Source organism: Triturus cristatus, chromosome 7 (genome assembly GCF_964204655.1).
Source record: "Triturus cristatus chromosome 7, aTriCri1.1, whole genome shotgun sequence".
Lineage (NCBI taxonomy): Eukaryota > Metazoa > Chordata > Amphibia > Caudata > Salamandridae > Triturus > Triturus cristatus.
Window position 1 is genome coordinate 241,342,720 of NC_140590.1, and position 26,557 is coordinate 241,369,276.

The window sequence follows — 26,557 nt, forward strand, 5'->3', positions numbered from 1 at the left end:
TGTGCTAGGGAGCTCTGATCATGTCAGTGTGTCAGGACAGGAGATACATGACTGCTCAGAATGCTCTGAGTTTTGCTGTGTAGACGTCTTGCAGGATACGCATTTTCTTCATTTTCTCTCTCGTTTGCTGTGCTCTTCAAGAGAATAACAAGCAGATGCAATTTAGAAGAGACAGTAGGCAGCCACAGATTCAACTGGTGGAAGTAATGAGTAGAAGCTCGCAGCGTCCAGCTGAGTCATCGACTCTTTACTTCACGCAGAAAAGTAGCTCAGGATTAGTGGTATGAGGAGACAGCAACAGAGAACTCCAGATCACTCCCCGCAAGATCCAAAGATACATGAGAAGTGTTTTTCTCTGATCGAGTTGGAGATGCCTGCTGCAGTCTGCAAACAGTGCACCTTTAACCCTTCAAATGCAATGCGAAGTGCTTAGGGCTTTGGGTAAAGTGCCCATACAGTAAACTCCCAGTTTAAGGTCTTTTGTTGTCACTCTGTTTAGGGGTGGATGTTCTAACAACTGTGGGTCAGCGGCTCCACAATCGGTGAGAGTGGCCCTTAGGTACAATGAGTGACCACCCCTACTGGGAAACCTTTCATATCAATATAAAGATGTTTATAATCATCTGAGGGTAGGGCAATTGCCTGTTAAGATGGCGTCAGGACCACAAAACCTGAGGGCATAATTTCAACGGCCATGCTTAGCGATAATAATATTATCGCAGGCTATCTCTGGAATTTATCGCCCTGGTAGCGCGTTATTAACAACACGTTTCTCCAGGGCGATAAAAATTGCAGCGATAGCGAGGGTATCGCCCTTTTGCAGGGAACATCGCTGGTTTTCCAGCGATGTTCCCTGCAAAACGGCGATAACCTTGCTGATACGACCCACAGGGTCGTATCAGCATAATCCACCCCCTATGTTAGGGATGGCTAAATCAGGATTTTAGCAGACGTTAGATTTTGGCGAAAATGGCCGTTTTCGCTAAAATCTAACGTCTGCTAAAATCATGTGGGCTGCCTTGTAAATATCGCGATGTAAACATCAGCGATATTTGCAAGGTAGTCCATCCTGGGTACGCCCAGTAACGCCCACTTTGCATCTCATTGGAGATGCAAAGGGAGGCGTTGGGAAAAAGGGTGCTAACATGCGATTGTGCATGTTGGCACCCTCTTGTAAATAGGGCGCTGGTTTTATCTCCGCTCTTTTGGCTTTGTAAGCCAAAAAAGCGGAGTTAAAGCCCTTGTAAATATGCCCCCTGGTGAGTACAGGAGGGGAGTCTCTCATGTCAGGGCACAAAGGTGTACCTGAGGATTACGAGGAAGAAAAAGGTTCATGATTACTCATTATATTAAAACGTACAATACATCATGCATAATATTAATTGAAAAAATGACTTTCAATTAACTATATCTCTATTTTGAAAAGGTTGAAATAAAGATGAGATTAGTTTGACATTATATCCTGTGGGTTTCTATTTACAGTCTGTGCCTCGGTTGTTTTCTATGAGAGGGTGTAGCAGTACCAGTAGCGGCCATGTGTGCTAATGGACTTACTCCAGGTCTGAGCTGGAGTACATTGATTATCGTTTTGGGTCCATTTTAGCTACAGTAACTTTACAGTTGTAAAGTTAGCTCGAACCATTTGCCTGTGGGTGGAGAAATTTAAGGCTACACTTCATATTAAATTAAATTTACACTCGGAATTGGCAACAGTGCTACATTTGCCACAAATTGTGAGAGTAAATTTACATGTGCAAATTTGCTCATGTGTAAATTTATCTTTGTGAAAAGACCCCATAGCTTTTATACATTAGGTCTGAGGCAGCCCCAGAACTGCCCAATCAGCATATTCAATTGTAATTTAAATGACGTGCTTGGCACATTGGGTGCTTCATGATGGAACGTCTCAGCATTTTTTATCTGTGTTGAAAATGTGTAACAGCTAGAAGATTATGGCTGAGTGTAGGGTTCAAGATTATTTCATCAAGAAGCCAGAAAGTACAGACAAGGACAATGGTTTCGCAGTGGGCAAGGCTCTGGCATGGTCTCCCATAACTAAAAACCATTAACACTGGGATTCCACAGGTCAAACAATTCTATAACACAGCAGAGTGGTGTATGATCAATTACAGTGAGCACCTTCTAGATCAAAAGGACATCTGGGGGCAGAAAATAAATTAACAGAAACAAACAGTGGAAGGTATCTTTCGAGTTGTGCTCAGGGAAGAATTATGTCTTAAATGTTTTTATCAAACTTTGATGACAAATTTTAAAAAGCAGAATCCACAGCCCCAGAGAATGACCCTAATTTAGAAAGACACCATTTTGTGGCTCATAGACTCCGACAAAACAAACATCACACAATTAACATAGGGCCCACAACGCATGCCACTTACACAGGGTGACTCTGGGGAACTCACTTCCATGAAACTGAGCAGATTTTACCAGAGAAGGATAGTGGGCCCCTATGTCTGGGTCACAGTTTGTGCTTATAATTACAGAATTTACTGCCACCAAGCGTCAGTCTCTCATGTCAAGGCTAGGAGGTTGGGAGGACAGAGCATCCTGAATGCAGCAGATACATTAAAAAACGTATTCCAGTGCTTCATTGGTCTGGAGAATTTGTGATATTAGAAAGTGAGGAGTGACATCTAGAATCCCAAAAAAGTGTAGTATAGTGCAGCTGAATGGATACATAGGGATATATCCTCACATACTTGATGATACACAAGCTCTACTCTTGGTGTAAAATAGATTAATTTAGAGCTCTCTATCCTGCCTCAGAACCCCGCCCCTTTAAACACCCCAACTTGTTCATTGCTCTTTTGCACATTATACAACCTAACCAAGAGCTATCTTCATATACACTCACAAAGAACTTTGCGCTTGATAATATAGAGTTACTCAGAGTATTTATTGATAATGCTAAAATTACTCAGATCTCTCCGTTCTTGGTAATAGCTCCTGATAATGTATTCAGAACTCGGATCCTAGTTATGGACAGACTTACTCAGTGTTCTGCTGTTTCTAATATGTCACCTGACTAGTACTACTCACTGTTACTGATAATATATACCGCGACCTCTTGTAAACTCATGTCCTGGTACTGCACAATCTTAACTGGAGATCTATTTTAAGTAATACCAGACACATTTGTCAAAAGAAATCATTATGTACATCTACATATGGGTAAATGTCAACTGATAAAATATATTTACAAAACAAGAGAAATTATAAATTAGAATGCTTGGGGGGTACCTGACAACCCGCGGACAAAAAGGCCACTTCCTGAATTTGAGTCAGGAGCTGGCCGAGGAATCCAATATTACCCTGCATGAACAAAACCCCTCCAAGCATAGATGTGCAGCAATGGAATCTGTGGAGAGCCACTTCTCAGACAGAGCGATTGCGGCAGCCCTCAACCATTTAGAGACAATGAGCTCAGCCAGAATCCTAGACTGACTTTGAGGAGTGTCCTGCCGCGACACTGTGACCTGTTATGGAGAACAGCCTGGCCCTGAGACAGAGCTGTGAACTGGGGTCAACTGGACGGTAAGTCTGGATCTCCTCAGTGGGACGATGGCGCGGCTAGAGGTGCACATCTGCATCATAAGTTTGTAATGGGGATCCTCTGACCCAGGGCTTGGTGGCTAGCTTCAAGCCGGTCAGCTGGGGGTGGTGGTGGGGCTGTATGCAAGGATAGTCTGGCTGCCCTAGGCCCTGGTGTGAGGGCATGAGCAGTGCCCTCAGAGACCCATGTTGTGCATTGTGGCAACCTGAGTTCCCACAGCTCTGAAGGAAGGAATGAGTTACACCTTCACCGACCCTGGTGATAGAAGCTTAACATGTTCCTGCCCATTAAAGAAGTTGTCACTGGCCTCAGTGCCTATCTTCCCTGACTTGAATATGGTGAGAGGTTCCAGCACTGCCTGTGCTGTGAGGCCATGCTTCCTATAAAAGACACAAAAGGCTTAACATTGGACATGCGATAATTAACACACATATCTTATTTTGAATGCAGGAACTATCAGATGCAGAGTACCTGCTAATCCAGGGCTAGTGATGTGAGAACCCTTGGCCCCATACCATGTAGTGTTTACTGACTTTGACCACAAACCCTGCATGTGCCTTGGAGTTGCTTTCCAATGCTACTTAAAAGGTGTGCAGCCCTCTGAAAGTGAAGATTGAAGGGGGAATCTATTGCATATGGATGACTGACAGGGATAGACAAATATTGTACTGTGACAACCAATGATAAAGGGAATAACAAACAACTTAGTGTCCTTTGATCTGATGCAACCAAATATGGATAAAACATGGAAAGACAAAAGTCTAGTGCAGTAGAACTAGAACCTACAAATAAACAAATTGATATCAAACAACTCCCTGTGGATTTGTGAAAAGTCTCTGTAGGATAGATTGTAAAAATGACTTGCTCACCCTACACATGGAAAAGATGAAAGAGAGACTTGATAAAAGTGCTTAGTGCCTCGATGGAACAGAAAGACCTTTCTCAGAGATAGAAGACAACGCTATGGCGAGAGGTTTCGAAACGCCTGAAAATGGAAAAAGTCTTGAAAGTTATGTGACTGAAAAATTAAGACCTGGAGGCAAAATCACTGGGCAACAATATTCATACCCTAGGTATACAGGATGATTGTATTTCTATACTAAAACCTTGCACACTTCTCTATTTGGAAAATCTCAATTCTCAACAATGTTAATTGTGGAGAGTGCATATATGTCCGTGAACGCCACAGCTAGTGCCTGAGGTACCCAAGGCCTACTGTGTCCACATTTGGAGCTACAGTGACTGGGAGGCAATTCAATGCATGGCAAGGGAAAAAAGACTTGCAGTACAATGCAATTACTACCTGTTGTTTTTCTGGCTTCAGGATAGTAGTACAAGTCGTGCATAGAGCCAATCAGTGACAATGTAGCTACAACGTGTGAGCTGGGAGTATGCCACATTGTATCTAAAAAGGCTAAAGATCAACTATGGAGGTGAGACACACATCTTTACAAACCCCCAGGCTGCTCTGCAAGGTGCTAAAATCACTGAGGCATCGGACAATGGCCGTGGAAAGGATAGACTCATGAAGAGACCTCCGACATCTCAGATGTTAATCATGCTTTATGATAACATTGATAAGCAAGGTGGTTGGGGGTAGCATATAGGGGGCAGTCATATCAAAATAATGTTAGGTACATAAAAAGAGGTTAGGATGTTACGGGCACTTGAAGGCTGCAACACCATGGCATGGCAGCTGAATATACTAGAGGGTGATCAATAGAAATCTGCTCCCACCCAGCAAAATGCTCTATTTTGAGATTTAAAACATAGTTGCTAGTGTGTAAAAGCACTGGATGAGATCAAATAGCTTCCAGATATATATACGGCAATATGTACTGATTGATATGGGAAGATGTGACAAAATGTGCATATAATTGAAGGCGGTGCCTGGGCTGGGGTCTGCTGGCGTTGTCGGTCGGCCATTACTTGACCCTACATACTTGGAGAAAATGCCCAGGGTGTGGGGATTATTCCTTTTTTTGTTTCTCAAAAACAGTCTACCTCCCACTTTGGGAGTTTGATTCTGAAAACCTAAAAACGTTAAACGTTTGATGGACAGCCATTAAAACCAGCAGCGGAGGCTTACCTGTCTTTTTGTAGCCTTAATGGAACCACTGTGACAGCGGTTCCCTTCCACTTACAGAGCTGTCCACTGGGCTGGACGTCACCTCTACATTTGGCAGACGGTACTCTGTCAGGGCGGTAGAGGCATGGGTGCTGGAAGTAGGGGTGTGGTGGGGGCTGAAGCACCCCCAGAAATGACCATGCTGAGTTCGGAAGATGCTTGTGCAATAAGGATGCCTTGAAAGTTTGTCTTTACTTTCCTACATCTGCGGAGCCTTCAAAGCCAGAGGTCATCTGTCAGGCTCTGTCTCCTGAAAAACTGCTGCTTATTTGTTTAGTATGAAGATTGGTGAATACTTTTTCCTTTTCTGACTAGAATGTGAGATGATTTTTTTTAAAGTGAACTATGTGACAGTCTTGCTAAAGTACAAGGAGTGTGAAAGAAAAGGCTGTAGGATGTATTTTTTCCCAGCAAAATTAAATTTAGATACATGTCAATAAATTGTACAAACCTTTCAAAATATAACAGCAGTTATGAAAGCACAGATGAAGCACTGTCTTTGTAATTTTGAAGTGTGATGGAAGCAAATATTTTTAACAGTATGAAAACAAATCAAGACAATTAGTGATGCGCAAATGATAATTAGATGCTGAAACCTGATTTCCAGACGTTGTTCGGGCCCTATACAGTTTTATCAGTAAAACTATGTCTGTGAAAATAAAATGACCTTTTCAATGGAAAGTGTGCTGTCAGTAAATGAAAGTGCACCGCCGCGCCGTTCTATATTCATATATTTGCGACACTGTGCGCTGCCAGCCACATACCACACCCACATCACTCTCCTGCTGAATGGGCGTGGCTCATTTGCTGTACTTGCTCTTTGTGTAACGCTTGGATTTTTCACAACCCCTATGAGTGCAGTGGTATAACACTGATGGCAGCACCCCCACTCTGAAAATTGTTCGAGCACAACTGAGTATAGGTAATGTCCTCCACCACCCAGATGGACTGTACTCCGTTTGTTAATTCCTAAATCGTCCCCTTAGCATACTGTACAGATGCGATGGAAACAGATACCGCATCTCTACAGTATACAAAGGGAACGATACCCTGTACATCACATCCTAAATATGTAAGGTTACCCAAAACAGTATTGATGGCATTTGAGACGTTCTGACGCGATACAATAGCAACGTACAGGATGGGTAATTATGCTCACTGTGCATGTTGCATCATGATTCTGCAATCTGTAATGTTGTGGATGTATATATAAATAATCTGATCTATTTTGCTAGCTCATTACCATACTTATGCTCGTCTTTATACATGTGCTATGTTACACACATTCCTATGTGCACTAGCCTTGAGAAATTCAGGATTGATTCTAATTTATTTTCTCTTCTTATTATCTTGATTTTTTTGTATCAATTTTGTAAGAACGAAAATTTAAATAAAAAAAATAGCTTGTTTATTTTTCAGCCTAATGTACATCACTCAAAGTAAAATGAACATGTCCTGTATTTTTGACTCTTCATAAAAAGTTTGTTCTCACTACACTTCATCATTAAGGAACACAGAGAAGTCCTGTAAAAGGGAAACAGAAGGAAAAAAAAGGTTTTATGGCTGTGCTTCTGGGCACACATCTTACATATATTCGCCATTATTCTTCCTGGGATCTCTGAGCTCAAAATGACCCCACTTGCAGCCATACAAATATGCTCATATAACTACTTGATAAAGAAATGTAGAGTATTAAGGAATAGTAGCCTCTACTTAATGAAGGGTGTCCTTTGTCACAATAGTTGCCGTGGGATCGATCATAAATTCCGATTTTACTTACTGTAGAATCAATTGGAATTTTAAAATAGATGTTTCTTCAATAACAAAGAGTCTATTATAAAGGGATTACACATTGAATTTGTTTCATGTATGGAAGAGTGGTAGATTAGGAAGTGTTACTTGGACACAGTTGTGCACTGAGACCCATACTTCCTGATTGTACGTGAGCCTTTGGAATTTACCGTTTACCTATGGCTGAGGGATGTATTTCAGTAGTAAACAAATAGATCACCTAGGATAATATTGAGCAAACAGGAGTGCCTTTCGAAGAGTTTCTTCTAATATAGCCTTATAGCCCGCCGTAGCAGGCTATACTGGCTATTAAAGGCCCGCTCCAGCGGTAAAGGCACGAGCCAAAGGCGAGGGCCTTTAACGAGGGAGCGGGACTTTAATAGCCGGTATAGCCCAGCTACGAAGGGCGATAAGGCTGTTAGAACATTCTGCCACTAGAAGGCAGAATGTTCTAACAAATGAAACAAAGGCTTTAGGGAGCGCGAGGGATTCTAAATCCCCTCAGGCTCCCTGAAGCCTTTGTTCACAGCCACAGCTGTGAACAAAGAAAAATTGGAACGTTGGAGCTCCTGGCTTATAGCAGCCATTATAAGCCCGGAGCTACTCCATTGTTTTCAATGGAGCTTCCAACATTCCAATGTTCTAATAGGATTTATTGCACACAACTTTGCATTTTGATATTTGCAGTTCTCTTTTTACCATGACAAACCCACATATACAAGTATCATATTGCAACTCTTGACCGGCCACAAACGTCACCCGTGGCATAGATGTCTTGAGTGACCTGGAATGACATATTTCTCAGGCAACTCATTCAGGGGTTGTTCTGTGGTTATTTAACAAACCCTGGGCCTTATTCATGAGGCCCTATCGGCACATTTGCACCCCCGGAAAGTGACTTTTTTGACGTTCCGGTGGTGCAATGTGCCACCGCATATTTATAAGGCCACGTAAAGCCACTTTACATGGCTTTTCATGGCCTTATAAATATGTGCCCCTTTTACGCAGAAACCTGCGTGAAAGGGCGTTCCATGAGTGGTGCTGTGGGTGTTCCCACGCAACACCCATGGAACCTGACACATTCCCAGATTTACAAGTCATCGTAAATCTGGGAATGCGTCAGAACCTAACGCCGCCCCAGGGGCGCAACGAACAGAAATGAAAAGAATTCTCCTTTTGCTTTCATTTTTCACAGCACACATAGACACACATAGACAAAGGAAAGTGCCTGAATGGATTGATTTTGTGGAGGAAGGGTCTCTGCCTGCACAAAATCAATCATCCCCGCAACGCAGCCACCCTTGCACCATGGTGCAAAGGTGCCTGCGTTGGCGTACGGCAGCCCATTGTGTGCCGGCGCAATGGAAAAGGACAGGAATGCGCCATATCATATAGATACAGCGCATTCCTGCCCATTCCTGTTGCAAAAGCCCATAAATAAGACCCCACAACATTTGACCTCCACATTTGCCTTCCACTGAAACCAATTGGTCTCTTGTCAGGTTGTTCTGTTTCTTGTAGTTCAGTGGCAGGGGGATGCTTGACACAGAAACATTTTAGGAAAAGTAAAACTTTAAGCTGGAGAATTGAAAATGCGTTTGTCTGTAACAGAGAGCACAATATACCTTTCCCCTAAAATAAATAACCCATAAGTCGAGGTGGTCTCAAAGCCTTACCTGGACATGGTGACTCTGATTTCTGGAACTGGCCAATGACCAATAGAACCCAGACCAAAGCTGAAAGATGGCCCATCCTGCGAAAGAAAATCACAAAACGTAATGTGATGGTGCTTGCACAGCTGGAGTGCTGCAACTCAGAAGTGTTTTTACATGCACACTGAACACATCACTCTTCAAAACATTGACACAATGAGGAACTATTACAAATATAAAGTCTTATGTTGCAATTAAAATGAATGTTATGTGCAACATAATAACAGAGGTTTGATGTCAGAGGTGTGCGAAATTGCAGGACTAGGTTTCAGCACATTTCAGAAAATCCTGGATAAGATACATTTGCAATGAAATTTCCATTTTTTTTTAAAGACTTGTTTGCGAAAACCTCCTCAAAATATGTTTTGCAGGAAAATCAACTGGCAAATCAACTTTTTGCAGAATTTCTAAATGAAAAGTGAATGACGCATCTGCATGATTTTTGTTACTCTGGCTTTCCTTAAAAAAAAGAAAAGTGATTTTTTTGCATGAGAACATTTCCATAAATAACAATAATTTTGCCTAGTTGGCAAAAAAGTAATTCGGCCTCATTTAGAGTTTGGACTGAACTGAAAATCCTCAAATTTCTGTAGCAACCGTTCAATGTGGAGAATAATCCATTGGCTGAAATTCCCCCACAATAATATTCCTATATCGGAAGAAATTCTATCAGTGGAATGCAATCTGTATTTAGAGTTTCTACCAGACACTGGCAAATTTTCAGTTCCTTCCTAAATCTAACTAGTCTGGGGCCCATAATTGTGCAGTTTCATGAAGACCATATAATCAATTTGACTCAATTCTTCTTCCAGAATTTATGGAGAGTTTGGGAAATATAGGCATTCCAAATAATTTGGCACACTGACCTAGTGTTGGGAGAAGCTTCACAATTTTCACTAGAGGTTGTAAGAAAATGACAAACTCTACACAATGTTCCAGCTTAGGAAGTAATTTAGAGTTTGGTGTATGGAGGACATTGACCATAAATAACCCCCTTTGATTATAGGCAAAGTTCTTTGCAATGACTTTATTTGCAAGAAAAGTATTTACTTTGAGAGAATATCTTTTGTGACTATTTGCTTAACATGTTGTGCTTTGTGAGGTCCACAGAGATTGCAGAATTAAAAAAATAAATGTTCAAATATTTGTAAGTTTAGCATATTTCAACAGGCATTATGTCCCATTATTGCAAGTGGACTTAGTAATAACCTTATGCAGAACCTTCCCAGCTAATCTTACTGAAAAACTGGGAGTACTGAGACACTGATGATCCTTGTGTCAGATGGCAATATAGGGTAACTTGTATTGGTACCCATTTTGCGTGAAGCTAGCAATTTTAAAAAAAACTTTTTAAACTTTGCTTGTTTTAATGTTCTAATTTGTTAAGTGAGTTAGCCATTTTAGAATCAGCCTGACTCTAATTTTGGATTGCACGATCCAGGGCTGATTCCTGTTTCCTGGTTGCCTCTGTTGGCCACTGTCTTGAGGTACGATTTAATCGTTTTTATCACATTTTGAGCCAGTCCTGCTATTTACATCTGCCACAGGCACATCTGCACTCATGACCTGCTGGAAATGCCTCAAAGGAAAGCTCGTCTGCACCCATCCGTGAACAGACCACGACCTGCACTCACAAACACCGTCTCACAGTAGAAAAAACCTATGGTAAGCAAGCACTAAACTATCCTTCTAAACAATTATATGGACGCAACAAATTTAGTAAAATCTTAGATAAAAGGTGTCGGTCAGCATCTGGCCCAATATATCTGGACTAATTGTACAACATATATCGCCAAATGGAGACCTGACGGAAAGAGGATTGTACAGTAACTCTGATTGTTCTAGTTCCTCTCTGATATCATACAATCTGTGCCTGCAGAGAAGACAAGTATTTGCAATGCAATAGGTCTCGCGTTAGATAAATGTAGAGCTATTGGCTTTGCAAATAGAAAAGAAATGTGGTGTCCGCATGCCTTTGAAAGCTCATAAAAGCATGAGTGTCATTGGATTTTTTGCACTGCATGTTCCTCAGTCGGTATAACTGGAGTGTGTAGAGAAATTGCGGAGGAGGGATCAGTGTTGTGCCAAAGACATTCAGCCTGAGCCAAACGTGATAAGGCAGTATGAGGAAAAGAGGTGGGGGACAGAGGAAGGGAAAGAGGGAAAGGAGGGGTGAGAGAATAAGTGAGGCGAGGAGAGAAGCCCTCAAAAGAGAGCGAGTGAAACACTCAGACTGGAAAGATAGTATAGATGTACAGTTATGAGCTAATGCACAGGGAGTTAATTGGTTAAATAAATATTCTCTGTAATGTGTAAGTAAGAAACAACATATGGAAGGGACCTGTGGGAGAGATGTGCTATGAGGAAAATGAGGAATACATGGAGGGATGCAGCTCAGAGGAGTGGGTGATGAGGAAATGAAACTGATACCAGATGCAGAAAAGGAGTGAGAGGTGAGGGGAGAAGTGAAGCAGAGGGAGGGAAAGGTGGAGGGAGGTGGGCAAAGCAGTGTATAAGGGTATTGAATGAAGTGTGAGCTGCTCTCACTGAGCCACTGCACCACCAGAATGTGAAGGAGGGGCAAGGAAGGGGCTGCGGGGAAAGTATGGATTTCAACCACTCCCTGCAAATGAGATCAATATTTCTGGTTCATAAACAGTCTGAGCCTATTCCAAGAATCCAATGAGGAGGAAAATTAGTTTGAAGCCAATTTAATGAGGTGACGTCAATGAAAGACTCTCTTCTATGAACCTGTTCTGGTGCTTGGTAGATGGCAGGTCTTTACAACTGAAACACTGAATACGATGCGTTCTATTTTTTTCCGTACACAACCATTACCAAATAATCCCGTTTGTGGTGAGTGTGGTCCGGTGGTGGAAGTGGGGAAAAAAAGTAGGGGAACTGTGGTGGAAAATCAGAGGGTGGGAATAACCCTGGGATTGGGTAAAAGGGCGGAGTGAGAGGTATGGCAAGAAAGAGCAAAACATCCTAATTTTTGGTATTTGTTTGGCATTTCACTGACCAGTTACAGCTTATTACATTTTTAATTTAACCAACCAATGGATACACATGTTTATTTAATGTTTAATATGAGTTATTGACATTAAATGTATTGACAAATTGGGCTACGTTTCCAGTTGCAGAATATCCCAAATAAGCTTAAAAGTGGACTCACAAGCCATTTGTCTCCGGGCTATGCATTTCTCTCATCAGAAATTCTCCTCCCTTTTTCCACAAGAGTAGTTAAATCATAATTGGCAAAGTTTGCAAGTTTTTTACATAATTATGGTTCTGCCATATTTGCCACATAAGACATCATCTGCGGCTTAATTGGTGATTTTAACAAAAAAAGATTTGTACCACAAATGGATCAAATGTTACTCAAAAATGAGACGACTTGCTGCAAAGTGGACGGCCCTTTGCAGAGGGAGACTGGTCACCTCTCTCACTGCTGAATTTGTATGTTAGACTGGTACTAAAGGGGCAACATCTTTGCAGCGACTGTTAGTATGTGTAAAAATGTCAAAATAGAAAAAGGATCCGAAAATGTACCACATTACGCCGCACCCATTTTTTGGCTGCATAATTTAGTCAACACAGTGTCTTAATTTTGTACTCAAAGCAGGCAGCACATGTTAAAAGTGCCTGTGCATGAGTCAGAGAGACCACAAAGTTTTCAAACTTAGTTTGGTGTGCATGCAAATCCTGCATTGCCGATCCCTGGTGAGTTGCACTACTATTGCTGAAACAAGGCCAACAGAGGTACCAATGGATGAGGCAGACTGGTCTCAAGGGTCCTGTGACCTCAATGACAGAGTCATTGTCGCTATAGGGTGTGCTGCTTTGTAGGCCTTAACCCACACTAGCCTCCGCTAGGCTTTACTTGCTGGTGCTAAGATACCAGGGCTTCTAAGGTCTAGCGGGGCCTTCTAAGGTATACTCCCTCAGGAGAGTGGTCTGGTGGACTGATCATGAACGCTGAACCTCGTTCCCCAATTCCAAATTCAGCAGCTCTGGTCATAGTGCCACATCCTCTTCCCCACTGAACACCAAACTGCCCCACTGAAAGAAACTCACAATGCCTTCATCTACAACCCACTTGTGCCCTGCTATAAACACCTGGATGTGACTCAATTCAAATTATGCACTAGACAAGAGTAATATGCTGCCTCAAAAAAAAAGTAACAACATCCTGGAAAAAGCAAACACTCAGCGGGAATGCAAGATTTAAGTAAAGCATGTGAAATGTAAGCAGAACAGCATAGTTAGTTTTACGCTTTTACACTCTTTATTCAGAATTCTATTAGTGTTTTGGCCTAAAAAATTAAGGGCATGACTACAGGCCCCAGAAGGGACCCGTTTAAATACCCATTGCATATATCCTGACAAAAAGTAAGCAGTATGATTTAAAAAGACCACATCCGTGAACACAGTAGACATTTTATAAACTAAGATAAGGAAAACAGGTGATGAGGATCACATTAAATGTTTTCCATTCCACGCATCAACCAGGCATTTCAGTTCCTCCAGGACTGGTGCACTTCCCTCCCGTAGAAAACAATGCAGTTCAAAGAAAGACGAGAAAACGAAAGTAGCGCTTCACTGTTAAACTCTGTAATGTGGCGCTTATGTGTTTGGTCGTGAATAAAATGCATTTTAGAATAGAAAAATGTCCAAAGAAGAGGACATTTCCAGCAAAAGCGTTTCTTTTTCTTTGGATCCATTTCACGGTGGAACGAATGTAGGGAAGGAGAGGAAAGATGAGAGCCGTTTCTTGCAATCACGGTTTTTAGGAAGTGATGAGGAGTGAGACAGAGAGACAGAGAGACAGAAAGAGAGGGAATACGAGGAAGAGAGATAGCGGGTGGGGGCAGCTGCCAGCGGCAGAGCAGCAGAGAGAGGTGGATGCTGCTCTTGCCATCCCTGGGCAAGAAGGAAGAGTCCTTTTCCTTCTCTGCCCGCCAGACCCCGAATGCCATGAAGGCTGAGCCTTATTCCTGGGCCATGGCTTTTTCTACCGTTCTGGGACACATGTTTAAAATAAAAAAGTATGGGAACGCAATCTATTAAATGTAAGAATATTAAACTCCAGCTGTGAAGGGGTTGCGCGGGTCAGCAGTTTAATGGCTGGCCGGGGATGTCCTGGAATGCCTATGTGAATAACTGCAGGGATTACACGCAGGATTCTGCAGCCACCCTCACTGGAAGGAGAAGGGCAAGTTTAGGGGAAGGGCAGAGGGAGGGGGCAGGCAGCTAATTAGATACTCCATGTCAGGTGTGGAATTGTAAACAGTGCGTTTTTTATCCATCCAAGAGATGTCAACGTGTGCCTGCTGGTGCCTGCTCCATTTAGGGATGGATAGGTGGAGTCACCAAAGGCAGTTTTCTCTCCAACGTGGACACGTGTGGATGGCCTTGAATCACGAGGCTTTAGCCTGGTGACGGCTGTGGGAGAGCTAATCATTTAGTCTCCCAGTCAGGGCCAGACTGGCTGTAGCGGGCACCGGGCAATCCCCCGGTGCGCCGCACAGGTGGGGGCTGGTTTTGGACCCCTGGGGGCCGTTTTTGTTACAGGGCCGTTCTTGCAGCATAGCTGCAAAATCGTCCCTGTAACAAAATCGGCCAAAAACCGGCCCTGGCACGGAACGAGTGATAGTGCTGACGAGGAACCCTTACGATAAAGGTGTAAGTAACGGATGTGCTTACAATAGGGAAAAGAAGTGCAACTAGCATTGATTCCCTGAACTAATTGAGAGCTGGTATGAGGGCCCGTGGCTCTCATTAGTCACTCTCCTTTCAAAAAGAAAAAGTCCAGGGAAAGTGAACGCAGACCCTCGATGCCCTGATGAATTTGCCGTAAATTTGACAAGGCAATGAAACATGTTGGCCAGTCCTAAATGTGGTTACATGACATGACCGTGTTTTTAACCTTGGGATGACTCACACAACGGAATAAAGAAATTGGAATTGTATATGTGAGCCAGACCTAATTTTACTTAAGACTTCACGGGTCTTTCTTTGTTCTTTCTTTTTTGGTTTTGGGGTTTGCAAAAAACTTTTTTTCATACCTTTTACACTTTCCTAAATGGGACACACAATTATTTCTATGAGAATGATATCGATGATGATAAAATCGTGAGCAAACTGGTGAGAACCTGCCAGCAGCTCCTCTGGTGTTGCGCACGTGAGATACTTTCTCATTTTTTCTTCACTTTTTGCTTTCGTTCTATTGCACCATAGTCACCTATAGATGCTGGTTGAGTGACTTTATACATGGCTGGGTACTCTCAACGTTTGGGAATTAGTAAATATTAAGTTGTATGGCACCAGGGATTTAATGATAGTTCATGACAAGAACTACTAACAAAGGAGTAATATATTTTTACATTACCCTACTAGGAATCCCATGTAATTAATTGGTCTAAAGGAGTGCCTTGATGTTACCAGGTCTGTTTTGTTGTATTACAGATTGAGTGGAGGGTGGCCTGGCATACATTTTCCCTCTTTAACTCCTAATTTAAATATAAGCTCATGTAAAGTGCTCTGATACAGGTCGAGTTTAAGCAAAATTTACCTCAACTAATGTGTGTGAATATTTTGACGGCTGGCAGGGAGGGGCTCTGGAAAAGAGACTCAGGATCTGAGGCTCTTTAAATTTAAAGTGAAAGCGCATCTTCTACACTTTAGTGCAGAGGTCTTCAAACGTTTTTACTCTGAGCCCCCCCTAAGCAAAATGCTTTGAGGTCAGGCTCCCCTCCAAGACTTCATGACAAGGATTGGGGGAGCGGGAGGGACACGGCTGCTTGCAGGGAGCGGGGCTTATGAGATGATTTCAGGAATACTTTTTCTATAGCTTATGAACTGCACCAAAAATGAGACTTATAAAACAGCAAATGCATCAAACAAAACAGATATCCCAAACAAACTGCTCCCCATAATTGGGGTGTTGTGAGCCCCTCACACTCTTTGACCCCAATGCAACTATACCTGCTGCACTAATGATAACTGCAGTCCTGAGTAGCAGGCTATCTCCTTTGCCTTGCCCCTCCATGATGGATCATCACCTCTGTCCTAATGCTTGAAAGGACAATAAGCTCTGATGCCCCTTTTTTTAAAGGTAGACAGTCATAATTGTGATGCAGTGGGCTGCCCAAAGTCCATGGGCCCCAGTCCTGCTGCATCTGCTCCTTTATGATAACCAGCAGTGGCCACTTACACACTTGGCAGCAGTACCAGCTTCACTAATGAATGTCCCTTTTTAAAAAACAAAAACACTTATATTGTCCCCTTCTTTGGGGTATCTCGCTGAAGAAGCAGTCTCTGGCCATTTGTAAACACAAAAATGAGTCTGCATACAGTGCTCCCTATTCTGGGCCTTCTCTGACAATATCTATGAATCTCGCTCCTTTCCACTGTCTCCTAGACCATTACTGTGAGGCCCCCAGGGATTGAGAGGATTAGGGCTCTGCATCTGATTGCAACCCTGCTGGCCTTCTACCTGCTACCCCACGGACTCTGCTTTCACAAAAAAACTGCCCCTGAATGGTTAATACTGACTTTGAGATGCCTCTGCCTGAAATTGAAGTGCGGGTGGTAGTGCAGAAAGTTAAAAAAGAAACCATGGAATTATGAGTTTCTGCAGCAACGTTTTCCACATAATTATCAGTGTATTGCATTTGCTACATAATCTGCAGATTTCAACAAAAAAAGCTTGATTCTAGCTCAAACAGAACAAAAGTTACTTAAAGCGTGACAAAGTGTTCCGGAGCAGTGGAAGGCCCTTTGCAAAGATTGACTGGTAATCTTGTGGTTGCTTACTGCTGTATTGAGTGCTACACTGGTACTAATGAGGTGAAATATTTCCCCTGACAGTGTTACCGTGAGTTAAAATGACAAAATAATGAAGTAATGCTAACCACAAAATGTGGCGCATTGTGCCGCATAATTTACCTTTCTTGCCGCATAATGTTGTCCTCTTCTGCTGAATAATTCCAGTGGATCTGCTTAAAGCTTTATGGTGGCAAAGATCTATTCTTTTTAAGATGTAATGTAAAGGAGTTATCAGCTGGGATCTTGACTAGTGGAGACACTTACAAAAATGTCTGCATTTGATACAGTTTGATTACTTATTACTAAAAAGTATGTTTTGTAAGAACTTGTTTTATCTCAATCACTGCATCATGTTGCCGCTGCCTGGCTTAGAGTATGTAAATATTGTTTTAAAATAATGACTTACATATTCACAGTGCTTTCTGCCACAGGCTGGGACCTCATAGCACTATATACAGGGCCATTGGAACTATGCGGCAGGAGAAGACCAAATTATGCAGCATGGTTGACTAAATTCTGCAGCAAGCAAAGGCAAAGTATGCTGCATATTTTGTGATAGCATTACTGCACTATTTTGCTATTTTTACACTTGTTAACATTGTCCTGGCCTTTATTGCCCCTCATAAGTACCACATTAACACCCACATATAGCAGTAAGCAACAGAAAGGTGACCAGTCAACATTTAGAAAGGGCCTTCCACTGTGAGGTAACATGTGTTGCTGCATTTTTCAATCTGCAAATTATACAGCAGACGATGGATTGTGTGGCAAATGCGGGAAAACCATAACTGTGCGCTGTGAGTGCAGGGTGAGTGTGAAAGTGAAGGGTGAGAATGAGGAGTGAGTTGTCTGAATGCAGGGTGAATTCCCAGACACTTGAAGTTAAACTGCATGTTATTGACGGGACGTAGGGTTTCAGATATAAGTTAAACTATTGCTACTACGGAATTAAATCAGGGAATCGAGGGTGAAGGAAATAAATAATGTGCTGATCCTGCAACAAACTTCCAGTCTTATGATTAGGGTTGCCAGCTCATTATTTTGATGTTGCAGACGGTACAAAAATAAACAGTCACCTAAAGCCCTATTTTCAGCACTTATCTGTGCATACTTCGCAAAGCAAATATAAAGCACTTTTAAATGTGTTCTAGGGCTGCCTGAATGTTTCATAACTGAAAATAAAAGGAACAGACAGAAAGTCAAATTACAAATGAATACATACTTTTTTAATTAAGACCCTATTTAGTGTCAAAGCAAGGTCTTTGCAGGCTCTTTAAACATACATGGCTGGCATTTTTTCTATTGGCAACCCTTTTTTATATTCATTTTCATGAAATGCATGTTCACACTACAGCAGTATATGTAAAATACAAATGAAAGGAGGAATAGGCAGAGTCGGGGCCCAGGGGATACTGGAAAAAGAAAATAAAACAACCTCCGTAACCAGTTTCCAAAGGTATGCAAATGGTCTTTAAAGACCCGTAAAAAACCGGGGCGTACTGGAGTCTTAATAAGACACCAGACACTGCCCAGCCGAGCCCCAAGCAGCACACCCACTGACCTCTGGCCCCACGGCACTCTGAGGGCTTCTGAGTAAATGAAGACAGCCTGGAAATGCAGCAAATAAACATCGCTGCACTTCCAGGCGTCTTCATTTACATGTGCTTGCAGAGGCCTTCGCGCCCCCCTGGGAACCCATCCACATCCCCCCCAGGGGGGCGCGCCCCACAGTTTGAAGACCTGTGCTTTAGTGTAATGAAGGAAACACACTTCTCATGTGCTCACGGGGAGCCCGGGGAAGCAAAAGGGCAGAAGGGGTTAAGGGTGGGTGCATGGTAGGAGGGTGACTCAGTGAAGGAAACAGAGATAACCCCTCTAAAAAAGCAAATTTTGTTGAAGCGAGGAGGTGGGTAAACATCCAAAGCTACTGACTTTGGAGCTGGGCAACAGGATTCGAGCCTCGGCTTTTGTACCTGGGGTCAAGCAATTAAAAATAAATAAATAGAGCATCTCAGGGACGGTCAGGCAGCAGGAGGGACAATGCTATATTTAAATGTAAGCAAGATGAAGCTGAACACAGACAAACAGTAACAGAGCAGGAAACCAAGAACAAAATCGTTCCCCAAAGAAATATGGTGGAATGAGACAGTACTAGTCCCTGCTCTGTGGGAGGAAGAGAAGAGAGAAAGAAAGGACAAAGCGGCAGGTCTTACCAGGCAAGCAAAGATTTTTAAAGGACATTGACACAGAAAAATGAAAAGCAATGCCAAGAAATGGGATGGACTTTTAGCCCACACACTGATTACAGGAGGTCTCAAAGAGACAGCGCATGTGCTCATTAGCTTGACCTAAAAAGCAAGGAGGGGAGCTCAGCAGTGATTGTGATACAAGCTCTAAAATGTGAGAAAGGTATAGCGAATATCACCCACAGTTAGAGTTACTACTAGTAAGACTGACCCACCCTATAGGAGCACTACGGCTGATCACAGTTTATCATGGACCTCTTTGAGTTGCCCTCGAGTTGAATTGAAATACCTAAATAGACACTTAAGCTCATCGTAAATCAAAGAAGGGGCACTGTTCCAGGGTCGGTGTATGCATAAAAGAAAACCAGGGGAGGAAGAGGGGTGCCAGGTCAAGGGGTGGGGAGAGACGCAAATTGTCTCTTGTTGCCCTCACACATCCCGAGGGATGTCATGCTTCATCATCGGGCGGTTGCTCCTCGTTGGGCCGGCGGTGCAATGCCCTACGTGTCCCCTGAAGGGTCTCTTTGGCGGAGATCTTTTTAGAGAGCTGCCGATGGGTGCATGTGGGTGTGTCGGTAACAGATTAGGTGTGAGGGACAGTGCGAGCGTGCAGGGCGAATTAAAAATGCCTAAGGGTTGCCAAAAAGGAAGTTTTAATGAAGAGGTATCCTTGGCAGAGTAAAAAAACCCGTAGGTTAGGGGTTCCCAGCGCGGGCGCGATGTGCCCAGGTAACTATGCTAAGGTCGACATGTTTCACGCCTGAAATGGTCTGAAAGATCCTTGGCGTTTCTTCAGGACCAGGTGTGTGGGTGCTGTGTGGTAAGTGCACGGACGTGTGTGTTATGAGTGGGGTGACATTGGCCCACTCAAAACTTAATAGGGGGAGAGAGGTCACCTACAAACTAATAGTCAGTGGCTGCCATAGATCCTGAGTAAATCTGTGCCCCCTAAATAATGACCTAAATACGGAGATACAGTTTCTCCATGAGCTAATGGCGTGGGATGCACAGCGTAATAGAAGAGGATTTGGACGAACCTTTCGATATCTCCACGGATTCTTACCAGTTAAAATTTAAAGACATTTTGATGTGAAATTTCAATTTAATTTTGATGGGTCCAGCACATAATTTTGGCCACATGCTTGATATGGTATATTGTGATAATAAAATAAGTGCTTTTAAGCCTGTTTTTGCAGTTGTTTGGTTGGACCATGTTGTCATTTCGTTTGTATGGAAACTCAATGTTGGTGATGCCAAACATAGAGCAGAACGCTTGATCTTGTAGTTAGAAATTCGAACAACCGCGATGCATTTAAAGTAGCCAAATCTATGCAAGAGCTAAAATATATGATAATGCTGGGAATAATCTTAACCAACTACTAATAAATACAATAACAAATCTGCCAGTTGATAGACTGCTGATACACTGGTGGCTCTTTGTAAAAAAAAAGCCTAAAATGTCTATAGTAAAGGACTTTTTAATATTTCAATAAAGAATTACTCAAATTGAGGAATGGTTAAACCAACTAGGAAGGTTATGGAGGAGAGATTATACTACAGAGGTTAGAAAAAAATTGATTGCGCTAAACAGTACCTACAAAAAACCTATAAAAACTGGCATTATTCAATTAATTCATTCATTAATTTTGTGATTTCTTTACTTGTTTATGGGGGTTTATAGAGTGCACAGCCAATCCTAATGCAGTTTCGCAGCCTTTGTGTTGCCTTGATGCCAGAGGAGTGGTTGCGGTCATAGCCAGGTTTTCCGAAATGAAGGAGATAAGAAATGGAACGGATTTCAGAAGAAATGAAGTTCTAGCGTTTGTGGACGAGCACACTGATAGCGACTCAATGTGTGAGCTTAAAGGTGAGAATTAAAGGCAGGTGTTGAGAGCTTGAAGAAAGGGTATGGAATAGCTGATGTTTGCTGAAGTCATGGGATAGAAATGTAGGTGCCCTGCCAGCCTGGATTTTGTGCGTGATGCATGCCACTTTGAAAAGAATCCTTTTAGCAACTGGAAGCCAATGTAAAGATTTCCATTGAGAGGAAATGGAATCAAATTGTCTTAGGTATAAACTACTTCTGATGAGAGTTTTGGATTTTTGGAAGTCTGACAATGTCAATTCTATTTATGCCAAGGTAAACTGTATTACCGTAGTCAAGTCTGGAGTTTACGACGGCATTGCCAGTCAAAATAAGCTGAGAGAAGGAAATGAAAGGTAAGCTCATGCTGAGTAGCCTGAAGACAGGATTTGGTGACAAAGGAGATTTGGCATTAAGATCAAGTGTATTATCTAGAAATATGCCTAGATTTATGACCTTACTAACAGTGCCCAGATTCATGACCTTACAAACAGGGGAGGGACATTGTCCCAATGTTGAGGCTATAAGGAGTTGCATCAACAGTTAACTCTATGAAAGAGAGGAAGAATTTCATATTTAGTAGGGCTGGTCTTAAGAAAATGTGAACCCATCCAGCACACAACAGAGTCACGATGCCATGAACACAGGTGGGTCGGTTCAAAGGTTCAATAGTGAGATATGTGTCCATACCACAGAGCTATCACGTAGAAGGAACATATTATGCACCCAGAATTTTAAATGCACCAAACTTCATCAAAACCATGTTTCAAAGTGATCAAAGAACTGAAGAAACCACCAGGCTGCTCAAGAATTGAGTGTTTGTTAAATAGATGCAATAAAGTGGATTCTGCAAAAAAATGAAAGTAATCAATGAGCAGTTTTCAACTAGAGTTTTATGTGATGATTGTGCCCCTGTGGAAGGTGGGACGACCTCGAATGAATGAGTCTTCATAAGAGTTCTGTTCTGAGAGAAGATGACTGTCTGCCCTTAACTAAGAGAAGTGAGGCGTCTGCTTCTGGGACCAATGGTCTTCGAGCCAGGATACATAAAAGAGTTTGATTAAATTCATGTTCAGCAATCAAAGCCGTTATTAATGCTTCAATACGCGGTGGTTATGTACCAAACTAGCTAAAAAAGGCTTGATTACTTCCAATATTGATCAAAAACCCCACACTACATCCAGACTGCACTGCAAACTGTAGATGAGTGACCCAGCCACCTCTCCTTGATAAACTGCTCCAGCCTGCTGGCTCTTCGCTGCCAGTAAATTGATGAGCACGGTCTGTATATGATTAGTTATCCTGATATCACTAAAACTATAGAATCAATCTACACATTTCAGCGGCAGACTGGTGTTTGTTCGTGCTTAATAAATACAAATGAATACTTGATGATAAATGATGCATTTGATCAGTTTTCTTGACTAGCTGAATGTACAATGGAAAGTCCATAGCTTGGTATCTATAGCAGTGTTGTTTGTGAAATGATGCAGAGTAAATCTCACTGATGCATACATGGGCATAGTGAAATGTCATGCATGTCTGTATTCAATCCACATTTGTTAATTATATTAGATTTTTTTACTTTTCTTAAAACAATACAGCCTGACTTCACCAGCACCCTCCGAACAGCATCGCAATGAATCATCACCAAAAATAAAAGAAGCTAAAACCAAACGCAGATATTTAATAAACTATGGAAAGAAAATTCAATTAAAATACAAAAACATCTCAAAGCGAAAACGAAAAATACAACGTGATTGATCAGGAAATAGCCAACGATGCACAGGAGAGTGTCTCAGGTAGGCATTGTATTGGCTAAAAACACCTGGAGACATCTTGGGCTAGGAAAGCCAATGAGACACTGTTGTCAAGAGGCGAGTGCAATAGCCGGGCCAGGTACCATATCAATTTTTAATTATTATTTTTAAAAAGGTTCAGGTTTCTAATCAGTCAGTTATTAACATTTACTTCTGGAAGCGTTTGCCTTACCTGAGTAGCGCCTCTCTCCTCGCTCATTCATACTGTTGCACCCAGTAAATTTATACCTTTTAGTTTGGGCAAAAGAATACACCCACTCTTGCTTCAGCCATTAGCTAAGGGGAGACACGCCCCTGGCCCTATTGATGGAGCGGCCCTGCATCCCACCCAAGGCCATGATGAGGATGTGGATGGAGGCGTGTGCCTGCCAGCTGGCTTGTAATAAATACGATGGCAATCTCACATGGCTATGATTATATTTCGGTGAATCAGACATTCCAATGAACGGTGCCCTATAATTTATCACATGGAGTGTCAAATAGTGTCAGTTCCTAGGAATAGGTGTGGAGCGAACAATTATGTCACTGTCAGGTTCAGGTAAAGTTTCTGTTTGCAAAAGGAGAGTGAAAGATGTGGCTGGAGCTTGTGGAACACATGTGCACCTGTACAGACAGTAGGCTGTTATCTGCGTAGTGTGTGAGTACCTATTGTTTATGGGAGATTACGGCCTCTCATGTTCAGTGAAGTGAAAATGTGTGTTGTTTCAGAATAAGGAAGTCTCCTGTGAGGAAGGATCTGGGATCGAACCAATGATGGGAGGATCTTGAGTCATGTACTATTGATCCTTGCAGAGGCCTTCTCCCAGCAGCTGGAGGTGATGGAACCTCCTGAGCATAAGAGGTCTGCTGAGAGTCCGTCATGAGCACAACCTTCACCGTACCTGGCATTCTTCACCCAAGGGCTCCAAGGGAGGGTTTCAGTTTTGCGATGTTAGGTTCAGCATTTGATTCTGTAATCGTCAGCTTTACAACGTTTGTAATTTAACCAATTTTATCCACTGATTTCTTTTGAGGCAAAGGTACCTGCACAGGGTTTTGTATGTCTATAAATATTCACCGTTTATTAGCATACATGCAATGTGGAGCAGCAAGGGAGCTTGCTGCACTGCGCTGAGTGAAAGGGAGCGAGCAGAAATGTTGCATATTTACCAAGATCCAGACCATTTATGGTCTCTCCTTGCTCTGGCGCACTCCGTGCTGCCTAGCACCAAAGCAGGCACCCCTGCACCATAGTGCAAGGATGCATGTGTTAAAGGCAGGATGGATTTGTGCAGGAAGGAGTACCTTCTTGCACAAAACAATGCTTAGAGACATATACTTCCTGCTATGTGTTCTGCAGAATGCAGCACACATGGAAGGAGGTAGTAACGAGGAGAAAGAAAAATATTTCTCCTCATGACACCTCTGTCGGATACGCACACCATTTGAATGCAAACCCAAGATGACATGCCTTTGTAAATCTGGGTTTGCATCAAAATACATGGGTGGATGCATGGGAACTCCCATGTGCAACCCATGTAATGCCTACCGAGGCAAAGTAATGCAAGGCAGCACTATGCACTCTGTTGCTTCACTTTGTATTTACTAAACCTCGCCAAACCACACAAAAGGGCTTTGCGTGGTGTTAGTAAATGCCAAAATTGATTTTTGTGTCAAGGCTTGATCACAAAAGTGATGGAAAGGATGTGGTGTAATGGTCAGAGCTGCTGATTTAGGAAGTGTGGAACCAGATTCGAGTCTTGGCACTGGCTCAATATCCTGTGATTCTGGGCAAATCACTTAATCTCCCAATGCAAAAAAACATAATGGTCTGTTATGTAATATAACTGGTGCTCATGTGAAGTGCTTACATATCCATGGGTCCAGTTTGTGCCATTTAAGACTGCAAAAAAAGAAACCTTGAAGCAAAATGATAGTTAATCTGGGCCTTAATTATGTGAATGTGTCCTCTTTGTGTACATCTTTCCGAGCAAGTACTGTAGTTGGATCTATGAAGAGGTTCTTGGGAAAGCCCTAAAGAAATAAAAGAAAGAAAAGAAAGCCCTAATTACTCATGGGAAGGATCTGCAGAAGCAGGTTCCCATGTCCCTTCCTCTGCACCATAATGCTTATTTTATATGAAGTATTGGTACAGACTTTTCCAACTCAGTAGTTGTTGACCTTAACACACAGCAAGCATTTAACAGTATCAGACAACGAAATAGGAACGCCACACAAAATGAAAGAAACACAATACCTATTTATGAAAATAGATTATATTTGTCTGAATTTTTAGAGGTCTTGATGAGCAAAATCAACTGAAGGGTTCCGGAGATAAAGATTTTTATACCTTTCAATTGCAAACAAGCACTGGTCAAACAAAGTTTACAAACTTTTCAAAATGTTTATGGAAGTTAGTTCAGCTACTCTGGTGACCAAATCCGATAGGATGAAGGTCTGGGCTGCCAGTGGGGCAGAGCTGGATAGTTACCTGGCCACCAGAGCGTTTCCCAGTACATTTCCAAACTTTACAGCATGACACCCAAAGGCTTTAATGGAGTGGTTCCTTTGCTGGGGATAGAAGATGGAAAGATGCTCAAAGATGGTCCGGTTATGGTGCAGTTGACCGAGGTGCCTGGATGATGATTCCACAGAAATCTGGGTCCCTCAAAGTCCTCTTTGACACCCTGGTAGGCAAGTTTTGGTTCGACTACCACTCTCCGTACACTGTGGGTGAAGTGAAATCCTTTAGTGGAGGCTAGTGTCCCTCTTGGGTGACCAATCTGGACACTGACAACATTTTGGGGTCCAGCAGACTCAGGTGCAACTTTTGGCCATCGAGAATCAGTCTCTTGGGGCCTACTGCAGAAGTCAGCGGTGATTCCTTTGAAGTGCACTGGTTTGCACTTCTTCAGCATTAATGTCCCTGGTGCTGTTTCAGGGGGCCAGTCAGCAGACCCTTGGAGCCACTACTTTGGTTTGGGACCGAGGAGTGACTTTTCTCCAGGTCAAGAGCCACAGGCAAAGTCCTAAGTTTGTTAGTCAAAAAGCGCAGCAGATGCAGTTCATCAAGCAGTGCAGCCTCACTTTGTGCAATCCAAGGGCAGCAGGGCAGTCCTTCTTTGGTCCTTGTTCCTGTTCCTATGTGAGATAATGCTCAGGGTGCCAGAGTTGCCTTATTTAACCCAGGAAAGAGATCTGTAGGGAACAACACAGCCACCAGGCAATGGGCTACCAGATCCGCTCTGAATTGGTGACTATTTTCCAGCAATATGTGGTATCTAGCAATCCCAGAGTGCACTATTCTGGCCACTCTCAATATGTCTGAGCCCCTCATCAACTGTGAGGAGCTTGGTAGCTCTAGAGACATGGCTACCTGGGGGCTGCATGCCCACAGGTATATCAGTTTGGGCACAGGCCTTGCCTGTCTTGCCCTGTCTCCAGCCTGTCTACCTAAACACAGGGCAGCCCTTCAGGAGTGCTATCACCATTTGCCCACCAAACGCAGCTTTGCCTTTGAAGCTCGTCTTTTGGGCTAACACCCTGAGCAGTTTCCTGCAAGGGGGAGGTGACACCTCCCTGGCAGAGGGTTGCTAATGTTGTGAAGCCTGATAGT

The 26,557-nt window shown here is 42.7% G+C and overlaps 1 protein-coding gene across 2 annotated transcripts in view; it reads right to left on the reverse strand.

Moving 5' to 3' along the window:
- The window catches only part of LOC146809310 (eosinophil peroxidase-like), a 139,664-nt gene extending 116,459 nt beyond the window's left edge, over nucleotides 1–23,205 (reverse strand). Inside the window, exons 1-2 of one of the 2 annotated variants that reach the window (XM_085616117.1) lie at nucleotides 23,135–23,205; nucleotides 9,167–9,243 (exon numbers count right to left, since the gene is read on the reverse strand). In XM_085616117.1, coding sequence (XP_085472243.1) covers nucleotides 9,167–9,242 — 76 coding nt within the window. In that variant the 5' untranslated portion in view covers nucleotide 9,243; nucleotides 23,135–23,205. Of the gene's footprint in view, nucleotides 1–9,166; nucleotides 9,244–17,152; nucleotides 17,236–23,134 lie in introns of those variants that run through there. The other variant, XM_085616116.1, reaches the window with a different exon arrangement.
- Between the last annotated feature and the right edge of the window lie 3,352 nt (nucleotides 23,206–26,557).